The 12,903-nt window shown below is 37.1% G+C and overlaps 3 protein-coding genes across 3 annotated transcripts, besides 1 other annotated feature; 2 read left to right on the plus strand and 1 right to left on the minus strand.

Annotated features, from left to right (window-relative positions):
• Positions 1-1,472: 1,472 nt before the first annotated feature.
• Positions 1,473-2,345, minus strand: TVAGG3_0297840 (WD repeat-containing protein 11 family; the record flags this gene model as incomplete). Its single annotated transcript, XM_051229412.1, has 1 exon — positions 1,473-2,345. A coding segment is annotated over one exon (873 nt), but the record flags the coding sequence as incomplete, so codon positions are not given.
• A 2,466-nt stretch (positions 2,346-4,811) lies between these two features.
• Positions 4,812-5,680, plus strand: TVAGG3_0297850 (uncharacterized protein; the record flags this gene model as incomplete). The annotated part of the gene is made up of 1 exon (XM_051229413.1): positions 4,812-5,036. A coding segment is annotated over one exon (225 nt), but the record flags the coding sequence as incomplete, so codon positions are not given.
• Positions 5,681-5,901: 221 nt separating this feature from the next.
• Positions 5,902-10,717: a mobile genetic element.
• A 1,805-nt stretch (positions 10,718-12,522) lies between these two features.
• On the plus strand, positions 12,523-12,800 carry TVAGG3_0297870 (uncharacterized protein; the record flags this gene model as incomplete). The annotated part of the gene is made up of 1 exon (XM_051229414.1): positions 12,523-12,800. A coding segment is annotated over one exon (278 nt), but the record flags the coding sequence as incomplete, so codon positions are not given.
• Positions 12,801-12,903: the final 103 nt, after the last annotated feature.

The following is a 12,903-nucleotide window of genomic DNA, read 5'->3' on the forward strand; positions in this document are numbered from 1 at the left end:
TTTTCCAAATTGCAGCTCCTTCAAAGATTTCTGAAGACTCAACGGTTAAAATTACAGTTTCTATCACAGATCCAGCTGGTCAAACTGCTACCTCTTTATATTAATATAATATTTATTTTGATATATTTTTTAGTTTAACTTTTTTTCTTTGATAAATATTTTATTTTATATTTTAAACCCTTTATTTTTTAATTAAATCATGTCTTGTAAATCAAATTACAACATGGCAAACTTTTGATTCGATATATATAGTTTACGTAACAAGTGATAGCTCCATTAGAAAGCTGAGTTTTGAAAATTACAATACATAGCATATCATTTCCAGACTTTCCCACTTTATTTTTTTTTATTTTTTTTTAAAATGTTTCGTAATTTCAGGATGCTTTTCCCCTTTAACTTTGTTAAATGCGTAATTTTTTTCTATCTGACAACTGGCTTGAAAGATCATTGAAAATGCGATATAAACAATTTCATTTTTTTTCGACTTTTTTTTATAAATAAAGAAAATAAATATACAAATAAAATTATTTCTTAATTATTTTGTCATATTTGACAATTATATCCTGTCTCAAAGTATCCAAATCCGCAAACTGTGTTGCGTATCTCGAAGTGTCTTCGTCGTACGGCTTAATTACATCAGCCCTATCCAAGAACATCATCAAATGAAACGCGAGAGCTTTGTATTTTATCTGCATCAAAATTGCCAAAGCAGGATGGAAATCTCTTATTGATATGAACAGCAACAAAGCGTTCATTGCATTTCCAGTATCCAAGAAGTGGTGGGCGGCTCTTCTCAACAAACTCTTCGACTCATTCGAAAACTCTTCCAATTTGCAGACTTCGACAGAATCTTCCCATCTTCCGTTGTCCTGAAGATATCTTGCGGCAGAAAGATTAGCGCCAGCTAAATGCATCAATATACAGCCTTCTATAAATCTGTGCTGTGCAAAAAGTGGAACAGCGGTTGTTATCAAAAATTCTGTCACGTTTTGTGGCAAAATTTTATCTTCGTAACCGAGAAGCAACGCCGAACAAATGCTTGCCACTATTGTGAACTCGCTTTTGTTGGAGAGACTCTTGAAAACTTCGACAGCTCCTCTTCTATCACCCATTCTGAACTTGAACAACAAGTTGAAAATGGCAGAAATCGGAGTATCTGCAGGAGAAAACAGAGAAGATTGAATCCTCAACGCGGAAACAACTTCTTCTTTCCCTCCAAACATGGAATGCCGTGCTTGCAACCTCGGACCTCCCAAACTACGTGAAACACACTTCCAAATAATGGAATCAGTTGGAAATCCATGGTCATTAGCTATCTCAGCTATTTGAAGTGCTTCTGACCATGTTCCTGTAGTAGGATTCGTTAATAATTGCTCACCCATAAGCTCTAACCGTTGCTGGGCGGTTTTTAGCGGTTTTAAGAGGGCAGGTGAAGTGATTCTTTTTACAGATCTCCAGTCTCTTGCAATAACGAATTTCACGGCTTCGTCATTGAGCGGGGAGACGAGGACGAGTCCATTTCCTGTTACAGCGAATGAGGAAACAGAAAAAGGACAACTTTCCACTTTTTCAAGTGAAAAACCAAATTTTCCGTCTCTCGCGTGTACGTACAATCCGCTGGATGATCTCTCGAACTCTATCCTGTCTATGTCGATGAAAGGAGAGTATGTTTGCTTCGATGTACCGAAAGCAAAGTCGTAAAACATAATTACGCCGTCTGTGTCAGCAGTTATGATGCAATCGCCTTTCCAAGCAAGACAAGTTGTCCTGGAGTTCTCCCGTGAGTTACGCAGCCTCAGAACAGGCATCTGTGCTATGCCGTTCTTGTATGTGTAGACTTGGATTTCTCCGGTAGATAATAATACGGCGAAATTGGGAGTATCGCCTTGGAAACATGTTGCTGGTATTCTGGATACTTGGACTGCAACAGCGGTGATGGATGTTTGAAGAGTCATCGGCTTTTGTTTGACATCATAAAAAATACCAAGGTCGTATTTGCCGTGGACGAAAACGCCGAGCTCCTCTGAACATATTAGGTCTGTGGCAGGGCCAAGGCGAGTGTGGATTGGAATAACTTGGCGCTTGGGAAGATTTATTGATCCACACTCGGTTTTTGAGTACCACAGAAGGACATCTTTGGTAAGGAACTTGATCTTTTCAATGGATGTGCTGGATGCAAGGTAGTTCTGTGTGTATTTCCCTTCTGAAACGTCTGCGAAAATTATCTTTCCGGTTGGAGTGCCGAAAGCAAGGATTCCGTCGTAGAAATCGTAACAGGTTGGTATCTGTGGTATAATTTGAGACTGCGCGATGACGTAAGGTATATCATCTTTTATGGCAAACATAACTAAGCCATTTGATGGAGAGAACGCGATGTATCGCTCGGGAAGTGCACGGTTACATGCAGCGGATAGTGGTAAATACTTCGATTTTAAGTCAAACAGCTCTCTTTTCAATTTTATTGTTCCTGATTTTGTAAAAATGTAGTCTTCGTTACAGATATAGATACTGAGTGACGAGTCTTGACCATAAACTGTAATTTCGTTGTCATTTGTTAAAGAAGGAAGCAGTTTATGGAAAGATGATTGGGATGATTCATCGATTACAAGATTTCGGCCAGATTTGGTCGCTATGTTAAACGTAAGTATTTTTCCTTCAAGCATAATTAATAAAATATTACTAATATGGGGATGATGTTGAATTTCTACGATTTTTTCTGATTTATCTAAAGTATGGGATTGAGATTGAGATGTTGGAGCCTGCTTGGCATTCTTTGACGTGATAATTGTAAAGGATGGACCATTAGAATATAGAATTGCAGTGAATATATCTGAACTATTAACAGCCATCCTTGTATATGTACCAGGAACATCTATCTTCCAAAGTATTCGTGAGTTTTTCGCTTGATCTTCAGCTTCATACGGCCAAAAATCGATACTATAAATTGTATTTGGTTCTGCAAAGCCTAAAACGATTTTACGGGACCATTGAAGCTCCGATACATACTGAGCTTCAGATACTTGACGAGTGATTCCGAGTGTAAGACCTGATTCACAATCCCATAACAAAACTCTTCCGCAATCGTCTGAAATTGCAAGATAAGGTAGCTCATAGTGGAATTTAAGGCAAGTTATGTTAGAATTTAGAATTTCAATGGATCATAAGAAAGAAATATCATTTTTAGTAGTTTTATAGAGATAAATTGTGCCTTTACCGGCTAATGCAAGTAGCCCACATGCTTCCCAGTCCATGCTCCCTGTGTTGAACACTTTACTAGGTGGACAAAGTGAAGCAAATCGTATCTTAGCTTTATTAAAAGGATTCGCTTGCATTTTTTTTATAAATTGATATCGTCAAAAATTTTAATTCTACAATGTTTTAAATATATTAATATTTAGTTGTACAGAATCAAATCACATCTACTTGAAAAAAAAAGGTAGTGGGGCTTCCAGGCGCGTTGCGCCCTCTAGCCCCGAAGATGTTTAGTATAAAACCGCTTTTTAACTTCACTTAAAATGCCACGTAAGCTACGTAAGAATATACGTAAGAGGAAGGGAGCATTGAAACATCCAATAGTAAAACTGACACCACAACAACAGTTGCAACAACAAATGCTGAATGACCCCACTATGTTGCAACAAATGTCAAGCAACCCTATGCTTTTAAACCGAGTTATTGGTGCACAGAGTGGAGGTTTAAGAGCGGCACTTTTAGCGAAAATGGCAGGCTATGGTGGAGCTGCAGACGGAACAGCTTATAACCCTCAAAGTCAAATGAATTTGAGTTCACTCAAAAATCAAATAACAGATGTCAAAAAGTCAAACATAGACATACAGAAACAAATAAGTGAAAACGAAAAGAAACTAGAATATGACAGACACACAAAGAAACTCAATGAGTTAAACGTAGAGAAAAAGAAGAAAGAAGAACAACTGAAAGAACTAAGTACAGAGGAATATGCGAAAAAAGTGTCAGAAAAAGCAGCAGAAGTAGCAAAAATGGAACAAGATGTTATAAATTTGAAAAACCATACTACTCAATATAAAGTACTGAAAGATGAAGAAATAAAACAAAAAGCCCTGAAGACATATATGGATAGCGATGAGTATAAAAAAGAAGTTGAAGCAAATGTAAAGGCAGAAAAACTTTTACAGTTGCAAAACCAAACCGTACAGTATGAAAACTTAGCACAAGAAAGTAAAAATAACGACGCAGCCATGCAAAAGGCAATGAAAAGCGCAGAATATATAAAAGCTAATAATGACTGGTTAGACGCCCAAGCCAACGCTAAAGCAGCCCAACTTATAGGGTCAATAAGGACAAAAATACAAGCGGATGAAGACAGTTCAAATGAAGCTTTAACGAATGCTGACTTTAAGAACGCCTTCGAAGCTCTTCATAGTAAGGTGAAACTAGTGAACGACTTCTCATCTGGAAAGAAACTGAAGTCTGAAGGTTTCGACAAAGAGTTAAAAGAAGTAGCACAAAATATGACGAAAAATAACAGATGCAAACGAGACAGGCAGTTCAAAGTGCCCATGACGCCGTTAGAACAGCTGTTGTGGAAAGTCAAGAAAAAGAGTTACAACAGACCAAAAGAGACCTAGTAAATGCTTTCTTAAGAACGAAAAGTCAGGTGTAGGACATTATGCTGCAGATGGAACATATGTGCCAGCTGGTGGAACTTATATACCAGCTGGTGGAACTTATATACTAGCTAGTGGAACTTATATACCACCAAACCCTCCAAGAGAAGCACCTGCACCAGGACTACCTAAAACATTTACATCGTCACATGGACACAGACACAGGCATGCACCAAAACCAACACAACAACCAACAGTTCAAAATCCAGCACCACAACAACAACAACAACCAGCACAACAACCACCTCCACAACCAGCACAGCAACCAACAGTTCAAAACCCTGCACAACAACCACCTCCACAACCAGCACAGCAACCAACAGTTCAAAACCCTGCACAACAACCACCTCCACAACCAGCACAACAACCACAAACAGAGCAAGGACATAAAAGAAGTAGAGAACAAGGAAACCAAGATTTCTTAAAAATGCTTAAGGAAGAATATGGTTACCCAGATACTCTTGACTTTAGTGACAGATATAAAGAAGCTATTAGAAAGTTCAAGGAAGGAAATACAGACCCGAACCTATTTAGCTTTATGGTTCAGCACCAAATGGGATATAATTTCAAACCTGGAAAATACAAGCTCGCTAAGGGATATGATTTAATAGCATATCATCCAAATGACATGAACGAATTTACTCCGAGATATTTGGTGTCAGAGCTAAATGACAATTCAACTCTCTTCATGAAACGCGTAAAAAATAGAGACGGAACGAAAGAAGAAAGGTTTATGAGTCCGGATGACTTAGATAGGGAACTTTTTAAAAACGGTCTCGGAATATATGAAATGCCAGCAGATGAGGTACAAGAAACTCAACAGGAAGAAGTTCAGATACAACCAGACATGGAAGAAATAGTTCAGCAACAACAGCTAGAAGAGCCTGAAGGAAACGAACAAGTCCCTCCTTTGGAAACTAACCTCACAGAACTAGATGAAGATTTGGAACAGCCGAAAAATCTTGACCCTCAACAAGAGTATGAGGTGAATATGGAATCTTTCCAAGAGTCTAAAAAAAATTCGGCTGACATAGTAGAAGAATATCGAAAAATGTTTGCCGACATACAAAAGACTCCAACATCAGATGAAAATATTCAGCATAGAATGGAAGTACTGAAAGATAATGTACGCAAATACAACAATCCTTTTTACTTACGACCATATAACGTTCAATCTTTGGCTGAACTCGGTGAAAATAAAAGGTTAAATTTCAACAAAACATATAGAAATGAAACATTGTTTAAAGTTCATTCAGAACCTAACCAATATGGAAACAAACCTACTTTTGTTTCTGCAGACTATGGAACTACAATGAGATGGGGTCATAAAGCTAATCCGGATAGGTGGTTCATAAACTTACAACCACAATTCCAAGAAGTTGTAGACGCAATGGAAGTGAATGGTGAACCAGATATAGCTGGTATTTTCAGCGCGGCTTTAATGCCATTGAAAGATATGAAAGATGCAGATATTTTGAACCAGTATGAAATGAACATGGCTGATGGAAATATAACACCTGACGTTCTAAAACATTTATCTCAAAGAACTACACAGAACCATAGAGATGGTATATTTGGTGAAGAGTTTAGAAAGACAGTTAGGGAGAGAGAAGGAAGAGAACCTATTGTACATGACCTTGCAAACGAAAGTTTACAAAATGTCATAAAAACTTACTTTGCAGACAATGAACCGAGAAGGGATGAATATTTAAGAAAACTCAAATGGACAGTACCAAATGAAATGTTAGTATTGAAAAACATGTTCCTTGACAAAATAAAACCAACTACAGAAATAAATGACGAAAGACTGAAACATTGGGTAAAAGCTTTCCCATTCACAAAAGATATTATTGGTAACATGGAAAGAAAACCAGAATGGCTACAAAAACATATATTTGGAAACGAGCTTATTCCATATGGACAAGCTCTGTTTGAAGAGCTTGAACCGGAAACTCAGGAAAGAGTCATGCAAACAATACGCGAAGACTCAAATACAAACTATGACAAAATCTTTCTAGGATATAGGTTACCTGAGATGGGCGACCAGAGCCCAAAGGCAAAAAGGACATGGGAAATTTACAACATACTAGGTGAACATGAGGCAAAGATGCAACAACTTGAAGCAGAGGGCAAGTTACCAAAAGCGACACCAAGAAGAAGAGAAGAGTAGAACAAAGTGAAAGTAGTGAAGAAGTAACTTCATCTAGTGAAAGTAGTGGCAATGAAGGAAAAAGAAGAGTTAAAAACTCAGTCAGGAAGAAAGTAAAGCTTGGTCCGAGTGGGTTCTATTATGACATATAAATCCAACTATTCTATATTTTTACCCATATGAAATGTACGCCGCTCAGAATATAACGCCAACAGTTTTGGATGCCATGAATGGAAATGTTTCCGAATGGTATAACGAATGCGACAATGCCATTAGAAGGTCAGAAATAGTTCCTGGAACTTACGAATATACAACTGCTGTTTCTTATGGAAACGTAGGTGAGTTTGGAGAAGGTTCTTCAACAACAGTAGATATTGCTTGCGACAGGTTTCATATTATTTCTATTGACAACTCTTTCTTATACGTGGAACAAGACATTGAAATAAAACCTTCTGCCAAGTTGTCTGAAAAGAAAGGTTGCAATGGAATTTTCTATGTCGGATACCAATATGCTCCAGAAGTTTTCATGGGATATAAGATATATTCTAACTCTGACTTAGTTCAAACAGTAACATGGGCAAACTATGAATGGTTCGCTTTAAGAAACTCAGTACAACCACAAGCTAGAGAACAAACAGACCAGTATGCAACTATTGAGAAAATAAGAAGACTTGACCCTAACGTTCCAGGAGTTTATGTTAACCTTTCTGGTTCAGATGGAACTGCTGCCACTAAAGTAAAACTGAAACTTAGAGTTCCTTTGTCATCTTTCCTCATCTTCAGGTTTTTAAGATACTTGCCAAACTGGGCAGGAAAAATTTCTATCGAACTTACTCCAAGCAAAAATAACTTAGTCATTGCACCAACACAAGACCCATTCACTCTTACAGACGTAAAGGGAACAAATAAAACGTCATTCGCCGAATTTTGCAAAGACAAAGTTGACTTAGACTTTGGTTTCTCAAACCTCAACACTGAAGTAAACTATTATTTCAATGCTGCTGGAGATGCTTGGGACCCAGTTAAGTTTCACATGCGAAAAATTTGAATGCAAGAGAATAGAAAGCAGACTTGCAGTCTATATGTTGGACCCAGATATTTCAAATGCTTTAGCTGCCAAATATATTGCAGTTCCACTTATGTTCCCTATACACCAAATATCTGTCAAAGACTTTGCAGGTGAAGTTGGAAACCAAAGTGCTGACCCAGGTGCAAGAACAGATATTGCCTTAACAACTGCAATGAAACATGCAGATACTATGTTTGTTCTTTTCAGACGAACTATAAATGACTATTCTTGTTTCTACAACCCTGGTATTAAATATCATATAAACATAGATGGCAAATATTATCCAAGAGAAGAATATTCTACAGTTGAGGATATGAGGTCATACAACTTGACATTAGATGCTATGAACTTTAACAACAACTTCACAACAACCATTAACCCTGAAATGCAAAGTTCTATTATGCCATATGTGAAAGTATGGACCCATACAGGAGGTCAAAAAACTCAATATACAAATGGAGACCGTTCAAACTTTTGGCTTGGCATTCCATTTGCTGACTCAGAAGACTTTATGGGTGGTATTTCAACTGTTGGTACAGTTCAAATACAATATACTGGTGACAGAGACGGTCCAGATGAATTGAAAGCAAAGAAGTTTACAAAACCAATAGCACTTTTCACGGAAGATGCTCTTTTGAAAATTCGTTCGATGAAACCTGCTGGGGCTCCTCAGATTGGCATAACGACAGCTTCCATCGAGCAGATTTTGGCAGCAGGTCAGTAAGTTGTTCTTGAACTGACTTCTCTCCGTCAAATATTGACAGTACGCCAGTTTTGACATAATATTGTATTATAAACTTTCCTTTAGAAATATCTGTAAGTTTTGAAGTTATATTTTTGTCTGCTTCAAGAACTTTCACCATTTCAGTTATACCAACTTTCTTTGCTTTATGAAAATATTTAGGTTCAGCAAAGACTGCTATTCTATAACATTTTCCATTGTTTGTGTAAAGAACTATTCTGTCAATGTATTTGTATTGTTTGTGTGTGTAAACTTTGTTTTGCTTCAATTCGAAGAGATATCTGAATACGTCCATCTTTTTATTCTAAGTAAAATGTCATTTCCGAAAAATAGAAGTGTAAGTGTTTCAAAAGGTTTAATGGCGGTGGCAGATGTGAAGTTAAATTCACCAACTCAAACAAACAGTCAAAGTGTTGTTGTCAATGTCAAAGACAGAGATGTTGAAGTGGGGAAACCATACGAAGACGAAGATGGTATAACAATAGTTCCTGTAAAAGAACAACCAACATATCCTGAAGTTAGCAGAGACTTAAGTTCTGTTGCAGATATTCGAAACGACTACCAACAACTGAAAGACAAACTTAAAACTCAGGAGAAGATTTGTCAAGCTTTAAGTATAATGTTAAACTTGGTCGAACACAACCCTGTAAAAGTGAACTCATATGTCATTGCACCTCATGAAGTTTTGAAAGAACTATTGAAACTTTTGACAGAGGCAGACGATATAAACATCAAAGAAATAGAACCCGACATTAGTTGCTGTGGTGTTTCATATAATGTCATTGACAAGATATACGTTATGAAAGGAGGTGAAACGTTGAACTTAAAATATAGTTTCCCAGACGTTATAAAAATATTTGACGACCACAACATTTCATTAAAATTTATTTGCTAAGTAAATGGCAGAAGACATAATGGTTTATACTATTACGACTAAAAACCCTGAGTCATATAATTCTATAACAACAAACTTACAAAGTCCTCAAGGACGATATTGTAAACTAACCTTAAACACAATGACGACTAAAGCCTGTTTTGCTCTTTTGACACCAGAAGACTTTATTGTTGTGAATGGTAAAAAATACTCCTTTGAAGATACTTACTCAGATATACCACCAACAGGTTTTGTTGACTTATTTAATACTTTAAGGACGGGTGTAACATGTGCTGCAACTAGAGCAGGTTTCATTATGTTTGAATGTCCGACTGAGTTTACTATAAACGATATGAGTTATAATACAAAACTTATATCTGGTTTTTACTACCAACAGTTTCCTATAACAGGAAAAGGTGTCATACAAGGAATGTCTGTTCCATTGACTTTAAGCACACCAATCTTATATATTGTTTCAAACTTAGGTTCAAAGTGTTATTCGAATGTCGACAGAAACTATTATGACCAAAAGATACTTATGCGTATAAACAATACTTTCTCTGCTGGTTTGCCTATTGTTCATTCGAATGCAGAGTTTTCAGCTTTAGTAAACTCAAACACTTTAGCAAACATAAACTTAACCTTAGTTGACGCAAACTTTGTTCCTGTAAAACTTTTATGTCCTATGTATTTGTCAATGACGGCAGAAAGTTTCGAATTGGAAGATGCAACTGGTGAAAGTATTGTATTACAAGAACAACTTCAACAACAAATAGCTCAAGAACAACAAATGCAACAAATGGAACAAATGGAACAACAAGCTCAAGAATAAAAAAATATTTTTTTTATTTTTATAAAAAAATGTACAGAATAGATGTTTCAGATTTTTATGACTTCCAAGCATTCAGAAATATGTGTCCATTTCGAGACTATAACAAAGCAGTCGAGAATTTGAAACGTTTAGTCATTTATGTTGACTCTGCCCCAGAATGTTATGTCATGAAAGAATGGGATGTTGTCTTTAACAAACCAAGAGCAACAATAGTGTCTGAACAAGAATGTAGACAGAAACTTAAGAAAATAAAAGTTGTACAAGTTGGAAGGAAGATGTTAGATGCTTGGGATATCTTATTGTCAAAGTTAGAAGATTTTTCAGTTCGAGGTATAAAGTTCTATACACCATCTCCAAACTTCTATTCTATCTTCACTGGATATAAATACGAACAAGTAGAATGGACTTTCAAAGTTAACGCTCCAGAGGATCATAATAAGACAAAGTTACTTGTTGTTGTTGAGTTCGCCGCCAATCATACATCCGAGTTAGGTACCGGCAATGTTACATATTCTGACACACTCTCCACACCAGTTATCGATAGAGTTCTTTACAACGATGGCAACGAAGTAATTTCAGGCAATTTATACTCAGCCAAAATCATACTCAAAAGTAACTTAACAATTACAAAGACATATTATCTCTTTGCAACAGAAAGCAACGCTTCCAGCGCCTCTGTCACTAGCGTCAAAACATCACAAAATGTTAGCACTGCAACAGCCGTAGCAAGCACGAACAAGACAGAATGGACTTTCAAAGTTAACGCTCCAGAGGATCATAATAAGACAAAGTTACTTGTTGTTGTTGAGTTCGCCGCCAATCATACATCCGAGTTAGGTACCGGCAATGTTACATATTCTGACACACTCTCCACACCAGTTATCGATAGAGTTCTTTACAACGATGGCAACGAAGTAATTTCAGGCAATTTATACTCAGCCAAAATCATACTCAAAAGTAACTTAACAATTACAAAGACATATTATCTCTTTGCAACAGAAAGCAACGCTTCCAGCGCCTCTGTCACTAGCGTCAAAACATCACAAAATGTTAGCACTGCAACAGCCGTAGCAAGCACGAACAAGACAGAATGGACTTTCAAAGTTAACGCTCCAGAGGATCATAATAAGACAAAGTTACTTGTTGTTGTTGAGTTCGCCGCCAATCATACATCCGAGTTAGGTACCGGCAATGTTACATATTCTGACACACTCTCCACACCAGTTATCGATAGAGTTCTTTACAACGATGGCAACGAAGTAATTTCAGGCAATTTATACTCAGCCAAAATCATACTCAAAAGTAACTTAACAATTACAAAGACATATTATCTCTTTGCAACAGAAAGCAACACTTCCAGCGCCTCTGTCACTAGCGTCAAAACATCACAAAATGTTAGCACTGCAACAGCCGTAGCAAGCACGAACAAGACAGAATGGACTTTCAAAGTTAACGCTCCAGAGGATCATAATAAGACAAAGTTACTTGTTGTTGTTGAGTTCGCCGCCAATCATACATCCGAGTTAGGTACCGGCAATGTTACATATTCTGACACACTCTCCACACCAGTTATCGATAGAGTTCTTTACAACGATGGCAACGAAGTAATTTCAGGCAATTTATACTCAGCCAAAATCATACTCAAAAGTAACTTAACAATTACAAAGACATATTATCTCTTTGCAACAGAAAGCAACGCTTCCAGCGCCTCTGTCACTAGCGTCAAAACATCACAAAATGTTAGCACTGCAACAGCCGTAGCAAGCACGAACAAGACAGAATGGACTTTCAAAGTTAACGCTCCAGAGGATCATAATAAGACAAAGTTACTTGTTGTTGTTGAGTTCGCCGCCAATCATACATCCGAGTTAGGTACCGGCAATGTTACATATTCTCTTGGAAGTCTCCATATTTATCTGCGCCAACTGTTGTTGCTGAAAATCATACAGGACCATTCAAGGCCGGTGAATATATTCCAGTTAAAGTTACATTACAACACTTTGAGGCAAAGACAGGAAACTTCCAATATAGATTCTATGCAGATCAGAAATGGATAGATCTCCCAGACGACAATGTAACTGAAGTAGAAACCCCATCTGCAATTAAGAAATTACATGCCGACGAAGGCAAAACATATCTACTCAACATTCCAGCTCCAAAGTATGAAGATATCAAAGAAGATGGGAAAGTTAAACTTCAAATTAGGTTAGCTGGATCCAAAGATCAAGCTCAATCCAATATCATTGAAACAGAGGTTTCACTTCAGAAACAACAATACGTTGCACCAAGCCCTGATGATTCCAAGCCAACTCCAACACCTGAAAATAGTGGACTTACTGGTGGACAGAAGGCTGGTATTGTTATTGGCGTTCTTCTTGCTGTTATCCTTATTATTCTCATCATCTACTTCGTTTTCTGCAGGAAACCATCTAAAGATAAATCATCATCTGATATCCAAGATGATTCCGGCTCCGGTGTTAATGTGTAATTTAATTTAATTAAGGATGTCAATTTGGAAGAAAAGTGAGAAAATTCCTAAAATGCTAAAAATGAATTTTCCAAACGTACTTTTTTATCTCATTTTTTTGATT

This window comes from Trichomonas vaginalis, chromosome V (assembly GCF_026262505.1).
Source record: "Trichomonas vaginalis G3 chromosome V, whole genome shotgun sequence".
NCBI lineage: Eukaryota > Parabasalia > Trichomonadida > Trichomonadidae > Trichomonas > Trichomonas vaginalis.